At 40.1% G+C, this 16,510-nt stretch overlaps 2 protein-coding genes across 6 annotated transcripts; one reads left to right on the top strand and one right to left on the bottom strand.

Moving 5' to 3' along the window:
* Positions 1 to 1,713: 1,713 nt before the first annotated feature.
* On the top strand, positions 1,714 to 8,364 carry LOC135650452 (uncharacterized). The gene is made up of 10 exons (XM_065169796.1): positions 1,714 to 2,262; positions 2,396 to 2,533; positions 3,579 to 3,767; positions 6,515 to 6,652; positions 6,749 to 6,870; positions 6,956 to 7,088; positions 7,172 to 7,301; positions 7,391 to 7,470; positions 7,560 to 7,691; positions 7,880 to 8,364. Exons 1-10 carry the CDS (start codon positions 1,792 to 1,794, stop codon positions 8,144 to 8,146), a joined length of 1,800 nt encoding a protein of 599 aa, XP_065025868.1. The 5' UTR covers positions 1,714 to 1,791; the 3' UTR covers positions 8,147 to 8,364.
* Positions 8,365 to 10,524: 2,160 nt separating this feature from the next.
* Positions 10,525 to 16,227, bottom strand: LOC135586045 (transcription factor BEE 3-like). Of its 5 annotated transcripts, XM_065169756.1 has the most exons (10): positions 16,012 to 16,227; positions 13,961 to 14,133; positions 13,567 to 13,728; positions 12,567 to 13,403; positions 12,073 to 12,483; positions 11,845 to 11,964; positions 11,662 to 11,727; positions 11,497 to 11,565; positions 11,331 to 11,414; positions 10,525 to 10,793 (listed from the first exon to the last, which is right to left on the bottom strand). In XM_065169756.1, the coding sequence occupies exons 4-10, from the start codon at positions 12,621 to 12,623 to the stop codon at positions 10,683 to 10,685; spliced, it is 918 nt and encodes a 305-aa protein (XP_065025828.1). In that variant the 5' UTR covers positions 12,624 to 13,403; positions 13,567 to 13,728; positions 13,961 to 14,133; positions 16,012 to 16,227; the 3' UTR covers positions 10,525 to 10,682. The 5 variants fall into 5 exon arrangements, with proteins under 5 accessions (XP_065025828.1, XP_065025825.1, XP_065025831.1 ...); XM_065169753.1 differs by having other exon boundaries at positions 12,567 to 13,728; XM_065169759.1 differs by having other exon boundaries at positions 10,525 to 10,769; positions 12,567 to 13,728.
* Between the last annotated feature and the right edge of the window lie 283 nt (positions 16,228 to 16,510).

The raw sequence follows: 16,510 nt of genomic DNA, 5'->3' as shown, positions 1-16,510 counted from the left end.
TCAGTGGCGGGTTGGAGTTTTTCTCTCTCTTTCTTCCTCCCTTGGCCAGATACCAGCCAGGTGCTTATATGCTATTGTATGAGGGTCGGTCGTACGCGGGCGTAGCGATCGATCCTCGGGAGATGTGGCAATACCTTTGTGCAGTCGTCACTCCGGGATGTGTGGAACGGCGCCATGCGACGTCGTCCCGAGCTTTCCGAGACAGGACGTATCGAGCCACGCCTTGATACGGTCTCTGGCTCAATGCGTGGGGGTGCTCCTGGTTGTAGCGCTACGTGGCATTGCTCGTGACGCGATATGGACCCAAAATATACCTTATCACCAACCATAGATCAACGACATAAAAATCATTAGCACGACTATTGTCGCATTCGAAATCCTAATTGCGTGATCTAATAACGTTGTTGTCATGATCGGTGGAAACCTTATCACATCATTAGTGGAATAAGAATACAAATAGCTCATATCAAATATTATGAAATAATATAAGCATAAAAATAATAATAATAATTTATAAAAAAAACCCTTAGTTATAGGCTTTTATTAGATAGTGCCCCCATAATTATTTCTGTTCGATCTCAACATCACGATTCAGATTAGAATGAGTCCGATCGTAAAAGTTTGAGTGGAATTTCGTTGAATCTACATGAGTATAATTTAAGTGTATCTAAGATATTTTCACTACATTCATCCAAATTTTTCTAAGACTACTGGTATATAATTCTAAGATGTCAAGTATTATTATTTTTATTTCTTATGATTTTACGATAAAAAATTTAAATATGATTTTATAGTTTGAATCGGTGAGTGAGTGTTGCTTGCTAAATTTTCATCATATCTATTGAAACTTCTTTCGAACTGCTACGGTGAGATGATAATGTTTAATATCACTTTTTTTAAAATAATTTTAGGATAATTAAAATTTTAAATATAATATTTTTGAATTGAATATATGATCGAGCATAACACAAGTGTAACTATTTAAATTTTCATCAAATCTATCCAAGATTCTTCGAAGCTACTAGCGATAAGATACTAATATATTTAATATTTTTTTAATTTTTATATAAATTAGAATGATTATTCTTTAAGATTTTTTTTATGTTGAATTTATAATCTAAGTAAGTTTTTCTAAATAAACTATGTGAGGAGAAGGAGACGAAAGAAGAGGAGAGGAGGCAGAGAGCAGTGGGAGAAGGAAAGCCAAGAGAGAGGAGGAGATGACGATAAAAGTCACGAGGATAAAAAGGCGAAGGTAAAGAAAGAAGAAGTCAATAAGAAGAAAAAGAAGATGACATTGGAGGTGAAGCAGAAAGAGAAGCAATACATTGAAAAGAGAGCGGAAGTGGAGAGACGATGATAATTTAAAAAAATAAAAAATAAACTAAGGCTGAATTAAATCAAATTGAATAGTTAAATTTTAATTAAAATATTTTGATCCGATTTATTTAAAAAAAAGTTAAATATAATTAAAACTAAAAATCATCAATATTATTCAAGATGTTTTTTATAATACCTAAAAATTCATTAGAAAAAAAATTAAATATAAGGTCACTTAAAAACTCATTAGCGCTTTTATCGGTAAATTATCCAATAAAAAAAAGATAATTACGCGATTTATTTTCCCCTTCCTTTCCTAAATACTAACCTGGAAATTAGAACACCCGTTCACGGCCTAAGTGGCAGCACCCCCTCCTCCCCTCCCTCTCTCTCTCTCTCTCTCTCTCTCTCTGCTATTTATTGTTGAGCGAACTCGCCTCCAATTCCTCCCCCACATTTTGACACGACGCCATGAAAGACACCATCGATTCATCCTCCCTCGACGGCGCGGTCACCATCGCTGACCCCAGCCCCAACCACGGCTGGCAGAAGGTCACCTACGCCAAGCGCCAGCGCAGGCCCCAGCCGCCCGCCGATCCTGATCGTAACCTCCCCGACGGGCTCCCCCACCCCAACGATCGATCCCATGTCTTCGATTCCCTCGAGGAGAAGGCCCGCGAGCGGCGGCGCGCCATCGAGTCCGCCGCTGCGGCGGCGGCTGCCGCTGAGGCCGGTGGTGACAGATCCAGGCTCGCCCCGGCCGCGTCGGATGATGAGGACGACGATAGCGGGCCGGAGGACGTTCGCGGGGCCCAGGAGAACGGAGGGGAGGCACCGAAGAAAGAGAAGCAGAAGAAACCAAAGAAGCCTAAGGTGACGGTCGCCGAGGCCGCCGCCAAGATCGATGCGGCCGATCTGGATGCATTTCTTGCCGAAATCTCGGTGAGAACCGGATCTGTTTTTATACATGAACATATAAAATCTCTTAATCTAATGTTAAGAAGATCGATTCAATTTACGAGTTATACAGGTTTCTGTTAAAGGTTCTTTATCTTATAATCTTTTATCTTTTCAGGCTTTGTACGAATCCCAACAGGATATTCAACTCATGCGATTTGCGGATTTTTTCGCGCGATCCTTTGCCTCTGTCAGCGCATCACAGTTTCCATGGACTAAGATGTTCAAGGAATCCCCTGTTGCTAAGATCGCTGATGTAAGCTTGTTCTGCCTCGAATGTTCGGTCCTCAAATCTCTGCTACTATTCAAGACGATCATGTTGTCATTTCCTAATATCGTTTCGTAGTCTCTTCCTTTGTCAATAGAAAACTTTATGCTTGATTAGTCATCATCGAAATTGATTTGTAAATTAAAAACATGCGTTGTGAATACTTAATTGGGAAAGCTATCATTTTGACCCATGATTATGTACCATATTTGTTATTGATCAGTACCAAATTTTCTTGCTTGATGTTAATTTGTTTCTACATTGATTGCAACCTTGTAGCTAATAACAAACAAATAGCTTCAAACATGTTTTTATCAACCAGGATCTCTGCTTGCTATTTACTATATGCACATGGAGATATTTCTTCAAAGCCAACTTTACTAGTTTTCATGCTTAGTGTTTCATAGTGTTGCAGTCCACTTTGTGTCCATAGCTTTTTAGATGCTTCACTAGTTGATTCTTCATTGTATCCAAGAATGTCATTTCTTAGTTAATAAGTCAAGCAGCAGGAAAATTTTCCACTTGCTTTGCCAGTAAAGGTTGCTCGTTTAAAGAGGAAATAGTATTAAATGCTATCATTTAATACTATTGGCCAGCATTGCTTGTATGTAATGCACAAATTTCCATGTAATTCAAATAACAATATATAATTGAAAGATGATCAATGCTAGGATCGAAAACAATTTTTTGTGAAACTGCTGTGTTTTTTTTTTTTAGTTGTGAATTCTTGTGATGATATAAGTTTTCTGGCAGTTTGACACCGACGAGCAGTTTTCCCATCTCCAGTTTTGAAGAGCTGACCCTGTCTAAATCATGACTTTTTGTACATGATATCCTGCAGTGATGTCATACATTTTAAGAATGCTAATTCTAGTTATAAGATGCACCATATTACTTGCGTCGCTTTATGCCATTTGTCTCTATGGATATGAGTTTTTTTAAGTTTTTTCTTATATATCTCTTGTTGTGTTTCTTGTGCATATTTCTTAGCATACCATTACAAATCTAATTCATGTTCATTAATCTGGAACAGATTCCCTTGTGCCATATATCTGAATCTGTTTGCAAGACTTCGGTTGGCTGGATCGCATTGAAATCTCCTGAAGCTTTGGGAAATTTTGTTTTATGGTGCCTGGATGGCATCCTTGCTGAACTGGGAAGTCAACAGTCAGCTGCCAAGGGTTCCAAGAAATCTGTTCAACACACTCCATCAAATAGTCAAGTAATATTCTACTAGATTTTCCTATCCTTCACCCCGATTGTGGAATATATGCTAGTAAAATTTTAGAGGAATATGATTGCTTGCGAAATAGAACTCATCAGACTGAAAATTGCACCTGTTTTTTCAGATGGTTATTTTATTCCAACCCATGCACAAGAGCCCCTCCAAATTTACCAGATATTCCATCTTTTCTAATGCATATCACTTTAATCTTTTCCAATATCCTTTAAGCCCTTCTTTTGTTATACATATTCTGCAAGGAAAAGTATGTATGCCAATCATGTTTGATCACTAACCTCTTGAAAATTTTATCTAAAGCATATATATTGCAGCTTTTGTAGTTTTGTCTAGTTTAACGAGGAATCATTTCTGATCAATGAGCTTACAAGGAAAAATAAAGACATTAAGAAAAGGCATTTTAGATTATTTTATTAATTAAGTTTCCAGCTCTTGAGCATCCTTTTATGTATTCATCTTTGCATGAAACAGAGTCTGATGCAACTTGAACTCCTACTTCTACCTAAGGAATTGTATGCAAAGAAATGAGATTCTTCCATGGAAATTTTCAATAGATAATTAAATATTGATTAGTACCTGAGATCAGAGAAAGCAAGAACTATATAGCGGCAATCAGAAGAAGTTCTATATTGGCAATTCTGGTTGTATAATCAACCATGAAAATATTTACATACCTCATCCAAACATCCTGTGATCGATTAATGGGTTGAAACTTTTTAATGATACGAAAGTAAGATAAAAGAAAGGTGTTACGCCAAATTCACCACTCATCTATGATTAGCTTATGAAGGGGTACTTACTGTAACACTCTTCATTTCATACCTTCTGAATATAAGAGGCATATTTTGTAATTTGGTTTGTAGTGTTGTTCTTTGACCTAGTAAATTAATGTTTCATAGTTGATCACATACTTCATATGGCAAATAACACTAAGATATATACAAAATAAGAAAAAAAAGAAAAGAAAGAGATCTATAGGGCTATTGACATGTAATCTGTAACTTCATATGGCATATACATTGGTAATTAATCTAATGTGGCTATTCATGTATGAAGCCATTGGCCACTAATTGCCATGGAGGATGTAACACAGGCCTTAAAGTATGGTCATTCCTCATTCACCCTATGCCAATCAATTTGTGTTTCATAGCTGGCTGCAGGCTACAAATGCTGAGTAGCACCAAGGTATAAACAAAAGAAGGAAAAAGAAAGAAAAAGAAAAATGAATCTTCAGAGCTATAGCATCGAGGGCTAGACATGCAATCTAATAAATTTACAATGGTGTACGTTGATTATATAACCTAGTAGGCTAGTACAGGCTATAATGCAGCCACTAGCCAATAATAATTATCAAGAATGTTATAAAGGCCTAGCATGGCCATTTTATCATTCCTTTCTGTTTTCTTATTCTATTTCATATATTTTTAAAGTTGTTTTTTCTTTTGTTGTTGTGGTTTCTACTATTTTCTTTACATATTTTCTCTTCTTTCTGGATTCTATGTTTCTTGGCCACTTGTCTAGATTCCTGATGAGGCCTGCAACAAAAAAAAAAAACATCTGTGATATCCTTAAGAAGCATCACTAAATTTCATGTTATTTCAAAATGTGTCTTTTTTTATTTCAGGTAATTAAGATTTTTTAATATATAAAGGAGTGAAAAAACAAACTGGTGTAATTATGATCAGTAGGTTTTGGATTCAGGACAACCAAAAACAAAACAATAATAACCTACTCTCACCAGTCTTTTGGTAAGCATTCAATCATCATGTTACAGGAGAAGTTTTGCGTGATGGCTAACGTGTATGCATTGATGACCACGATCTGAAGAATATTTAGAGATTAACATGTGCACTCATATGCGTACGTGCATGTGCACCTGTGCGTGTTCGTGTGCATCTCTGCATGTGTTTATGCCTATGTGCGCTTGTGTGCATTTCTATGTATGTTTGCACATGTATGCATGACCGTGTGTGCTTACATTGGTGTTTATGCTTATGTTTGTGGTTCGTGGCGATAATAGTGGGGGGTAACTACTGTTTCGAGTGCTTCCACTATACCTTGTTTGTCTTGGGCTATGCCATAAATGTGTGAGAGAGAGGCAGGTGGTGGGAAGACATGGAAGAGTCTCAAGGCATAAGACAATGAAGCGAGCAATTGTTCGATAGGGCTAACACTGAGACTAAGAGACGGCATGGAATAGTGACAGAAATAAGGAACACAAAGATGTAGTTGTTCCATGCTTTTTCTCAATCTTGCTTTCCTTCTAGATTGATCCATCTGCTCTTCTCTCTTTCTATGTGTTTTTCTCCCAATATTAGCTTACATTCTTGTTGATTCCTGCTGTTCCTTAATCCTTGTATGACCCTTCTCCTTGATGACTTAGCAGACAACCATGTTTTCAACATGCTTTAGGAAAATTTAAGTCTGCGCCATATATCTTTTCTAGTTTTGGTCTTCATCACAGTAACAACAGCAAGTTCATTATAGGAATGTTTTTTTTAATTGCAATAGCAAATCGCATCCGAAACTTCCACATATAAATGCAGGTTTTATATGTTTAATTTGCAATTACATTCAAGCAATTTTCTTGAATTCATGAATTTTATGCAGCAAATTGATATTATATGTTTATGTCAAATGTCTTGCAAGTGCCTTTGAGAGAAGTCCTCTTATAGATAGCAAGTTGGAGTTTTCACTAATATTATTGCATGTGATTATACCAACTACAGGTTGCAATATTTGTTGTTCTGGCAATGACCTTAAGACGGAAGCCTGACACACTTGTAAACCTTTTGCCCAAATTAAGGGACAACCCTCGATATCAAGGACAAGAGAAACTCCCAGTTCTTGTTTGGGTTATTGCTCAGGTGATTTGTAAAACGTCCAAATTGAATGTTCGACTCAAGGTTGCAAGGCTACAATGTAATATTGTTGTTAAATTGAGAAGATTTCTATTTTGATAGGCTTCGCAGGGTGATCCAGTTGTCGGAATGTACTCATGGGCACATTACCTATTTCCTGTAGTTTGTGGAAAATTGCAGGCGAACCCACAATCTCGGGACCTGGTTTTGCAATTGGTTGAGAGGTTTGCTCTAATGTTAAGTTGACCTAATAATAAGTGTGTTGTTTTGGTGTTTGATTCAAAATTTAGTTTTGCATTTTGTTTGTAGAATTCTTGCAGGACCGAAAGCTCGAGCTATTTTATTAAATGGTGCTGTCAGAAAGGGGGAACGCCTAGTGCCACCTACTGCACTTGATTTGCTTATGCAAATGACTTTTCCTGCTCCTGCGGCACTGGTCAAGGTCTGTTTGTTTCTGTATGAGATGCTGCCTATCATCCAGTTTAAAGTTTAAGACTAGCATTCCTGAATTGTGGGATTTTGCAGGCCACAGAGAGATTTAAAGCGGTGTATCCTACTCTAAAGGAGCTGGCTCTCGCAGGTTCTCCTGGGACGAAAACTACGAAACAAGCATCACAGCAGCTTTTGCCTGCTGCTGTTGTTGCAATTCAACAAAGTATAGCTGAAATCCTTGGCATTGTACATATGTTCTAGATTGATGCTCCAATTTTTATGGCTTTATTGGTAACTGCCACCTATTTGCAGACATTCCAGAGCTAACAAAAGAAGCGGCAGATATATTCATCTGGTGTTTGACTCAAAATGCTGAGTGTTACAGGCAGTGGGTGAGTTGTTCTTGTAGAGATTTAAATTTCTCATTCTTATCCTTTTTCAAAGAAACCATTCTGACTGCTTTAACTGGTTGATTGTGAAGGAAAAACTTCACCTAGAGAATGTTGATGCAAGTACTGTTGTTCTCCATAAACTCTCGAGCGAATGGAAAAGTTGCGCATCCAAAATCTCTCCCGAAGCTCTTAGAGTAACACTTAAGAATTTGAGGGCTAAAGTAAGTAATCACTTCCAATAATTTTGTTTCTGGATGTTGTATCAGTTGCTTGACACATGCTCTTTGGTTTGAATAATTGGTACTTAATATCGGAACCACGGAATTGGTTGTTAATTTCAATTATATTAGTATGTGTGTGGATCAGAGTCTGAAATATTTGGTGCCCTTTTGTACTTCCTGTTATGCAGAATGAGGAAGCCCTGTCTCAGGATATGAATGCCAGCAAACTAACATCAATCAAGGATGCAGATAAATGCTGCAAGGCAATCCTTGGGAAGTTAGCACATCATTCTGGCTACATGAAGGGTGGTGTTTTTGTGCTTGTGCTTGCGGTTGGAATCTATTTTGCCCTCTTCCCAAGTTTGGAGTCTTTTGACTGGGAGAAACTTCGTGTGGTGTTTAGTTCTCTTCAATCCTCTGTGAAGAACTTCATTCAACCTCATATTGGTAACTAAAGAGAGAGAACAAGAAAGCACGAGAAGGTTACATCCTATAACATTGGTTTTCATCTTGGAAGGAGATACCTAGAAATGACCATCACAACATCCTCAGGTCTTTAGGAAAGGGAACTTATTTCTTAATTAGTTTTGAGATATAGGTCGATCGAAATGGTTTTATTCAGACTAAAATTCTCGTGTATCTTCTTCTTCATAGCAAAGCGGATCTTGTTCAATAGGTTTCCTGTTGCTCAGTAACCTTAATTGTGGATTGAATTGGATTCACAACTTAAGCTCATGATTTCTGATTGCCGTTAACCGTTTAGCTTTATGATTATTTTCCTGTGGTGGGTTTGTTGCTGTTGAATCTTTGACAATGGTACTACTTGCATGATCAGTAGCTATAGCTATATATATTTACTTGGAATTTACCCACACACATACACATATTGTGAATGGTTTCCAAGGTTGAGATTATATTAATGTGTTCATTGAAACGGCGGGGCTGCTGTTGCTACAGAACTTAGAACTATGTTTCAATTCCAGTACTAACACACAGATACAGAGCGTTGGGGGCTCTATTCATTACAACATCATAGAGCTCATCCCCATTCTCTTGGAACCTAAACTTCACCCTAAGGCTCTCCATGTTGTGCTCATATTGTCGATACACCAAGTTTTAGATTGAAAATAATCTGCAGTGCATGTTTAGATTAAATCTTAATATATGCATGTCAAACATGTTGATGACTTTTAAGAATTCGAGTCCCAATCCAACTGATCAATAATACAATATCTAAAAGCTTAAGTTGTTATGTTGCAAAATACAAAATATATCTATCATTCAGCTCTTTCGATTCCTGACAAATACAAAAACAAAAGGTTGCCTGCCGAAGGCTCAGCAATTTAGCAACAGCCTGCCTTTTTCATGCAGCATGCACGGCTTGGCTTGTTCATCAACCACCAACTCATCTTCGTCTCTTCTACGCCCAACAGATTGGGTATTGAGATTGAACAAGGAAGGCAAAAGCCGAAAGCAAGAAATAAAGAGCTTCTTTGAACTCTTCCATGCCCATTCTTCACAATCTTTACGTATTACACGCCAATTATTATTGAGTAGGACCAGTCGATGCTTCCCACCACATGGAGGTCATGAGGACTCCTCCGACACAGGTCAAAAAGGAGCTCCTTCCTACGTTCCGCTGCCTCCGATCTCGCCCATAACATTTCCGGCGAGTTCCATTTCCAATGACTCCATGCATCATCGAGAGCACTGCATCTGCCGCCACGTTCCACCGTGCACTGGAGCTGCCTAGCCATCGACAGCCTCTCTGTCGCTTCTCCGGCCCGCAGGAAGGATAACGTCCATCGACGAAGCTTCCTCGTCGGCGATCATTCGCCATCCGAGTTGTTCCTTTCACGGGCGCTGTGGCATTTATTTCTCTGGCGTCAGCTAATCCATCCTTGTTCGAGCCGTCAAGATGTCTCATTTGGTACGGCTGCAAGATTGCCAAGCGAGGAGTCATCATCATCCTCCATGGGGGGGCACTTCTTCGGGACAAGGCAAAGGAAGCTCGGTCTGCAGCCAAGCGACCTGAGAAGTTCATCGCAACATGGGAATGCTTCTCGATCAATTATGTCGAGGAAAATATGATCATTACTGATCACGTGAGTGTTGGCCAAACTCTCTCGCTACGTGTGCATGGTAACGAGTGATGACACGTACGTAGGTTTCGGCTTGAGGCTCTCATGATTGGGATGTCTTTCATTGCAAGCACGCGGGTGGGTGCCATGCAAAAGGAACGCCGTGCATTCCCCTTTGGGGGCACTGTGGATGGAAATTGATTGTTCTGCCGATGCGATTTGGAAGTTCTCGGATGTGGATGACCACGTCCGTCATGTCCACATACTAAAATGTACTCTCAGATTCTTAATGTCTCCTTCCGTTTACGTTAATAAGAAATCTATGTTGACAAGCATATTTTGTCTCGTTAACTGTATCCTTAATTGGTGTCTTTTGGAGGTTCATGGACAATAATAATATCCAACCTAAAAATGGACAATTTCTTACACGTCTCTATAGTATATAGACTTTCCACAAGTCAAAATTTCTCTCTACCCTCGTTTAGCATCTGCTCGTAAGATTGCGATCTCAAACGATCCAACAAAGATAACGAAGAAGGAAAACAACTAGTCGAAGAAAGTAGTAGTGTCACCATCTGACACGGCACGTACAACAGAGCTCTTTACAGATAGAGTTACGCCTGCCACATCAGATCTAATTTAAATAAATCATGCTAAAAAACGTGGCTTATTTCTTGCCATTCAGTTGAGATAGATAGCAACATCAAGTACTTAGTCAAAGTGGACAGATGCAAACACGGCAAACACAAAAAGAAGTAAAGCTTATATATATATATATATATATATATATATATATATGTGCATGGGAAAATACATGTGTGCCATGCACGAGTAGATGTAATCAGAAATGGCAGTCGAAGCAAAGAGAGAGAGAGAGAGAGAGAGAGAGAGAGAGATGCGAAAGGACAAACTACAGAGGAAAGCCGGTGGTACAACCCCCATACTCCTCTCGCACCGGTCTCACAGCTGCCTCATCTGTCTCCTGCCCATCACCTGCCTGCAGATATATGAGAAGCAAGGACTAGTGTCCCTTCAGGCATTAACTCCACAAGTAGGGGTGTGTATATATGAACAATCTCAGGTACACAAATCAACTTCATTACGACTATGTTTTACAGTGCATTAATGTGCGGCAGAGTACAACACAAGAAGAAGCCAGTGGCTGGCATCCATCACAGAAGGATGAACTCTTCTTAAAGCACATAATTAGGTTGACTCCGAGTATTTAACATTACCTAGCTAAATTATATTAACTCCAAACCCTGGGCCATTGGAGGATGTTAAGTTCACTATAGTCGTTAGAAGTGGCACGATCAATCAATTCATTTCTTAGCATGCTCAGTCATTGGTATCACAGCAACTGCAGAGGTGTGGTTAAAATCATTGGTATCATCACATCAACCGTATTGGTATCACTTTGGCATAACCTTTCATAAAATTGTTGTTGTGATGTGTGTGGGTGTGAGAGAGCATAAGAACAAGGGAGTGGTCCTCGCTCTTCTGCCTCTCTCCCCAATGGAATCGCACATGGACTATATATTCACACGGCAAGGATCACCTGTGGTGTGGAGAGAGTCTCCATGCCCATGTCGAAGCAGCAGTCGTAGAAGGAGCTTGCAGCCGAAAGTTTCAGCGAAAGGAACTGTACCAAGACAAAACAGCAGGTGCTGAAGAAAGCAAAACAGAGTGACAAGAAAACCCCTCGGATCATGAACAAGTCTTACCTCAACTTGGTTCTGCAGTGATTGTACATAGTTAATTATCTCGTCGAGCATTCCGGCCATGCCCATGGCCTGTAATCACCATGGCCTCTCTTTAGAATATTCACAAAGTAATTATTGAATTGCGCGTAACAAAAGCCGACAAGCTTCCTTGTGGGCTATATTTACCTTGTAGCAGCCGGGAACCAGGCCTTGTAAACAGCGCATTCTTTCATTAATCCTCTCTCTTCTCACCTGAAGCCATTAACGAATCATGTATAAACAAACAGGTAAAAAAATCATCAAACTGATGAATGCTATTAGTCGATCAACACTAGTTTCTTTGTCGGTGATGGGAGTTTCCGCGCTCACCCTCTCGGCTAGGCTGTGGCTGTCAGTGGCTTGGCCTCTTCTTGCCCTCACATGAACCACCTCTTTGAGCTTCTCCGCTTTCCTCGAATTGCCTCTCGCTCTCTTCCCACCCCCTGAGCGCTGGTAGGTAAAATCCAAGAAGAAGGAACGAAAGAAAGAAAACGTTGCTTGCACCTCCAAAGAATATAAGATTATAGACAATCGAACAATAAGCATAGGACAGCGTACGTTACTACTATTCTTCTTGATCTCGAGCACTCGCAAGCCGGACTCCGAAAGAGCTGCCGAAGCGTGTTCGCTGTTAGAAACAGGCGCCTCCATGCCCTTCCTTCTCCTGTCTCCCTGACTCTGCTCAGGCACAGGCGCCTCCATGCCCTTCCTTTTCCTGTCTCCCTGACTCTGCTCAGCTACAGACGCCTTGGACTGCGGCGGCGCCGCGGGTGTTTGGCATTCTGCCGGCAACAAACCAGACACGTGATCCGGAAAAGGCATGCCGAGGTCAGACTGGTGGGACAAGTAATCCTCGCTGAAAAATCCCACGACTCCGGAGTCTGGAATCTCCATGGCGGATCCATTTAGCTCTTCGAGTTGGCCCATCAGCTCCAAGCTCGGGTCCATTTCCACGCAGGAGAGGAAGGGCTTCAGGCAACTCAAGCTCTCGACAGTCTCTCCCATCACAATAAAATAAAATGATGAAACGGAGGAGGGGAAGAAAGGTGTACATGAACGAGCCGGTGCCCTCCTCTCAGAATATATCCATGACTGGTTGAAGGATACATGCTGAAACACCCCACAATGGTTAGATTTAAGTAATTAGGAGGGGATTGATTGGTAGGCCTTGGCAGACTGATGATGACACTGTTCCTGTCAGGTAGGGAAGCAGGAGCAGGTACTTGCTATCCTCAAATCCTGTGGCCTCCTTTCTTGGATGCATGGTCATGGTGAACAGCTGTGGTCTAATTCTTTCCTGCCTAAGGTCAAGTCATCATCCGGTCCGGTTTAAGCTGCAGCCTTAAAGGAGCATGGTGAACCCAACGGAAGACCTGCGATATTCCAACGGTGAAGGGAAGACAGGGTTGATGGGCAGCAGGCATGGAGGCGTGAGTGCTCGTCTCTCTCTCGGGCACGATGGCCCTCCGATGAGATGAAGCGAAGCCTGTGAACCTCTACTTCACATAAATTAGGCAGCCATGGACAAGTGGCATCCATGGACTGGAACTTCTGGGGGTGGTGTAGGATGGCCAGAAAGCACAAAGCCAAGAGAAGTAAGGAGATGGCAACTCGGTCGGGGAGGTCATAAAACCTGTGAATTGAAGTTCTCCAACCTATCATTTAAGCCTCGTGGATTCATATTTCACATCTCCATCTTTAAGTTGGCTAGCTAGGGAAGGTTTTTTACTGAACCAACTTTGAGCATGCCTTACCCTATATTATCCACCTCCACTTCCAGGAAATATTACCGCCCCCCCCCCCCCCCCCCCCCCCCCTCACTCATTGCAATGAAATTTATGTTACGGTTTAATGGCTCACAATGGACTGTCTGGTCAAATCAAGATGGCCTGTCGATTTTGATGTTGGCAATCCAAAAGGAATTAGATTAGCAGAAAGCTATGACGCAACATAGAAAATTACCAACTCTCATCATCATGTGACCATCAGAAAATAATGATAATTATAATATCTAGAAGAGGAATGAGAGTCGGCGGAGGGACTGTAACATACCTTTGAGTACTTTTGTGGAGGAGGAGGATGCCCTTTTAAATAAATGGTTCTCTTGATATGTCACCTTCAACACTTGCAACAAGTACCCGAGAAAATGCCGCCTAGCCATCCATCATCTCATATTTCCTCTTCAGCAAAATGCCATCCAAAGCAGTGAAGAATCTACATTTTATTTGAGGCAAGATAGATAATAAAGGAGAAGCTTTGCAACTTTACTATCACAATCTTTCTACAGTATTATTAATTACTGAATTTAATACTAATGCAAATAATTCTTATTTCTATGACACTTTGATTAAACAGTCGTTCTCGATCAACTAGCTCTATCACAGTTTTATTTCAGTGCATCTGTCTGCACTTTGAAGGCGGTCACCTACCAGAACTGACTACGTACCAGAGATCATGAAATTTGCATCATGCGCCTGGATGCAGTGCCTCTGACGGTAAACTTCTCTCGTGAGTTTACCAAAACTATTCTCAGTGAATAACAGGTGTATTCCATATTATGGATTGTATGCATCCAATGTCTAAATACAGCACTTCTCTCATATCACAAGCATGCAACACCTAAAGTTCATGAGAAAAAAAATGTAAGCAAGCCTTAATTTCAAACGTATTTGAGCTAAAATAACACGCATCATCAAATGGTTTGACAAATGAGCAAAGAGATGGCCAAGGCATATTATAAAAGCAAACCTATGAGTATCCAAAACTGAAACTCGACCACAAAATATATGCTTTAAAAAGCTTGCAAAGTACAGATACCAAACAAGCTAAAAATTAATATCAGACTTCTCATATAGATGCCTTGTTTTAGATACTAAACCTAACTTTAGAAAATAAGCTACCTCAAAAACCAGCTCATTAAATTTGACGTGTTTAATTGAGTTACACCAAACAGAAGAAAGAATTTTCACAAGTAATGATGTTGAAGGGCACTGACAAAAATAAAAAATAAAAAAAGGTAACAAGCCAAGTGTAATCACATGGAGCAGAATGGAAAGCTTACGTAAAACCACATCAAACTGACATTATAGAGTATAATACAGTTTCAAACTTGACATAAGTCATCTAGACTTTACGAAGAAGAAGTCCGTGATTGAGAGTCCCTTTGAGATATAGCAACACTCGTTTTACTGCAAACCAATGTATAACGGGTGGTCGATGCATGAATTGTGATAATTTGTTGATGACAAACGAGATATCCGAACGTGTAAAAGATAAGTACTGTAAGGAACCAAATACTTGTCGGTATTGTGTAGGATTCATAGTAGGACTATCATCATCTAATTTGAGTGATTAAGTAGTAGAGAGTGGAGTGACAATGGAAATATGTCCTACCAAAGAATATGTGGTAAAAAACATATGGTTTTGTCTTTTTTTTTTTTTTGCTCTAGACCGACATCTAAGCATCCAAAGAGAGGATTATCATTGCTGTATGATTTTATCAGAGCCATAAATACCTTAGCTTCCAATCCCCTAATCTATCTGAATCAACCTTGCAGTAGTTATCTGAAAACGCAAAGTATCTGTGAAGTGACCACACAGCAATTCCATTACATTCACTATATGCCTGAATAAAATACATCAAAATGCCTTGTCACCAGGACTTTCTGGTGTGATGACTAAGAAGCAAGAAATGACCTCCTACTTTCTGTTGATAGCAATGGCATAAATAATAATGAAAAAAAAAGCTCCACTATGTCTTGCTTTGTTCTTTATGTCTCAATGTGGAACTATACAACCGAGGTATGAGCTTTTTATCTACATCTGACACCTATCAGTCGTCAACTCCATAGTAAAGTCCCATGACCAACATTTCCATCAGTTGGTTAGGCTGAATTGGTAGTAACCTAACCAAGATGCAAGAGTGAACCAGTGGAAAAACAATTTAGACACGGCAGCCTAACACCAATTTAATAAGTATGAATGAATATAAATCACAAAGAAAGACCTAATTCAGCAGCCAAAAGGTGATTCCTTCAGAATTCTTTCAATGTTTCAACACTGTAGATTTTCCAGTCTGCCATAATACTTATGAAATCTGCTGAAGGTAAACATAAAGTTGTGTTCGGAACTGTAAGTATTTGTACTCAAAGGATATCAAACTGTTCATATGAACACTCTACAGTAGTCAAAACAGTAGCCTGAGTGACTCACTTGAATCTTAATAATTTAACACCTATAGTTATATTCCTAGCTATCCATATTAGAACACAAACTATAATTAGCAAATTAAGAAACAAGTTCCGATCTGATCACCAATCATAATTAGCACTCAACATCGTCAATCTACCAACCAATCCCAATCCCCCGCCTCTCATCAAGAAAGCAAATTACAACTCGCAGTTCGACAGCAGCCATTGCCATCATATCTCTAACCGAGTGATTTCAAGACTCGTCCACGACGAAGAAAGAAATGAACGGGGAGGGAATGGAGGTCACCTGAACGAAGACCCGTAACCCTAGCTAGAGAAAGAAAGGGAACCGACGCTCCGCACAGCGCCACGCCACGCCGCCCAGGGGATCCCATGGACGAGCACCGTCGGCGGAAGATCCATCTTTCGCCCGCTTCCACGGCCGACGGGCCAATGGCCGTTTCTCGGAAGAACTCCACCGCCACGGGCCGAAGGCGGTGAGAAGCCGACTCAACAGACGGAATTGCCCTTTTGCTTCAAAGCGCACGAGAACAGGGTGCGCAATATTTTCAAGGTGATCACGTGATGCGCGCGTGACGTCCCCTAATTGGATTTGGGCCTAATGGGCCATAAAAGATCCCTTGAGCCTATAATGTGCCCAATTAGTGTTATTAGAGTGGATATCAATCAATAATGACTACTAGTGTTCATATAGTGACTATGGTGGGATCAAAAAATCCTCTTAAATTTTCTCATCATCATAATTGTTAAAATGCATTAAAGTTGATTAAATTTGTATGTCTTTA

Source organism: Musa acuminata, chromosome BXJ3-10, assembly GCF_036884655.1.
Source record: "Musa acuminata AAA Group cultivar baxijiao chromosome BXJ3-10, Cavendish_Baxijiao_AAA, whole genome shotgun sequence".
NCBI lineage: Eukaryota > Viridiplantae > Streptophyta > Magnoliopsida > Zingiberales > Musaceae > Musa > Musa acuminata.
Note: the sequence above shows the minus strand (reverse complement) of the source record. Positions and strands in the feature narration are given on the sequence as shown.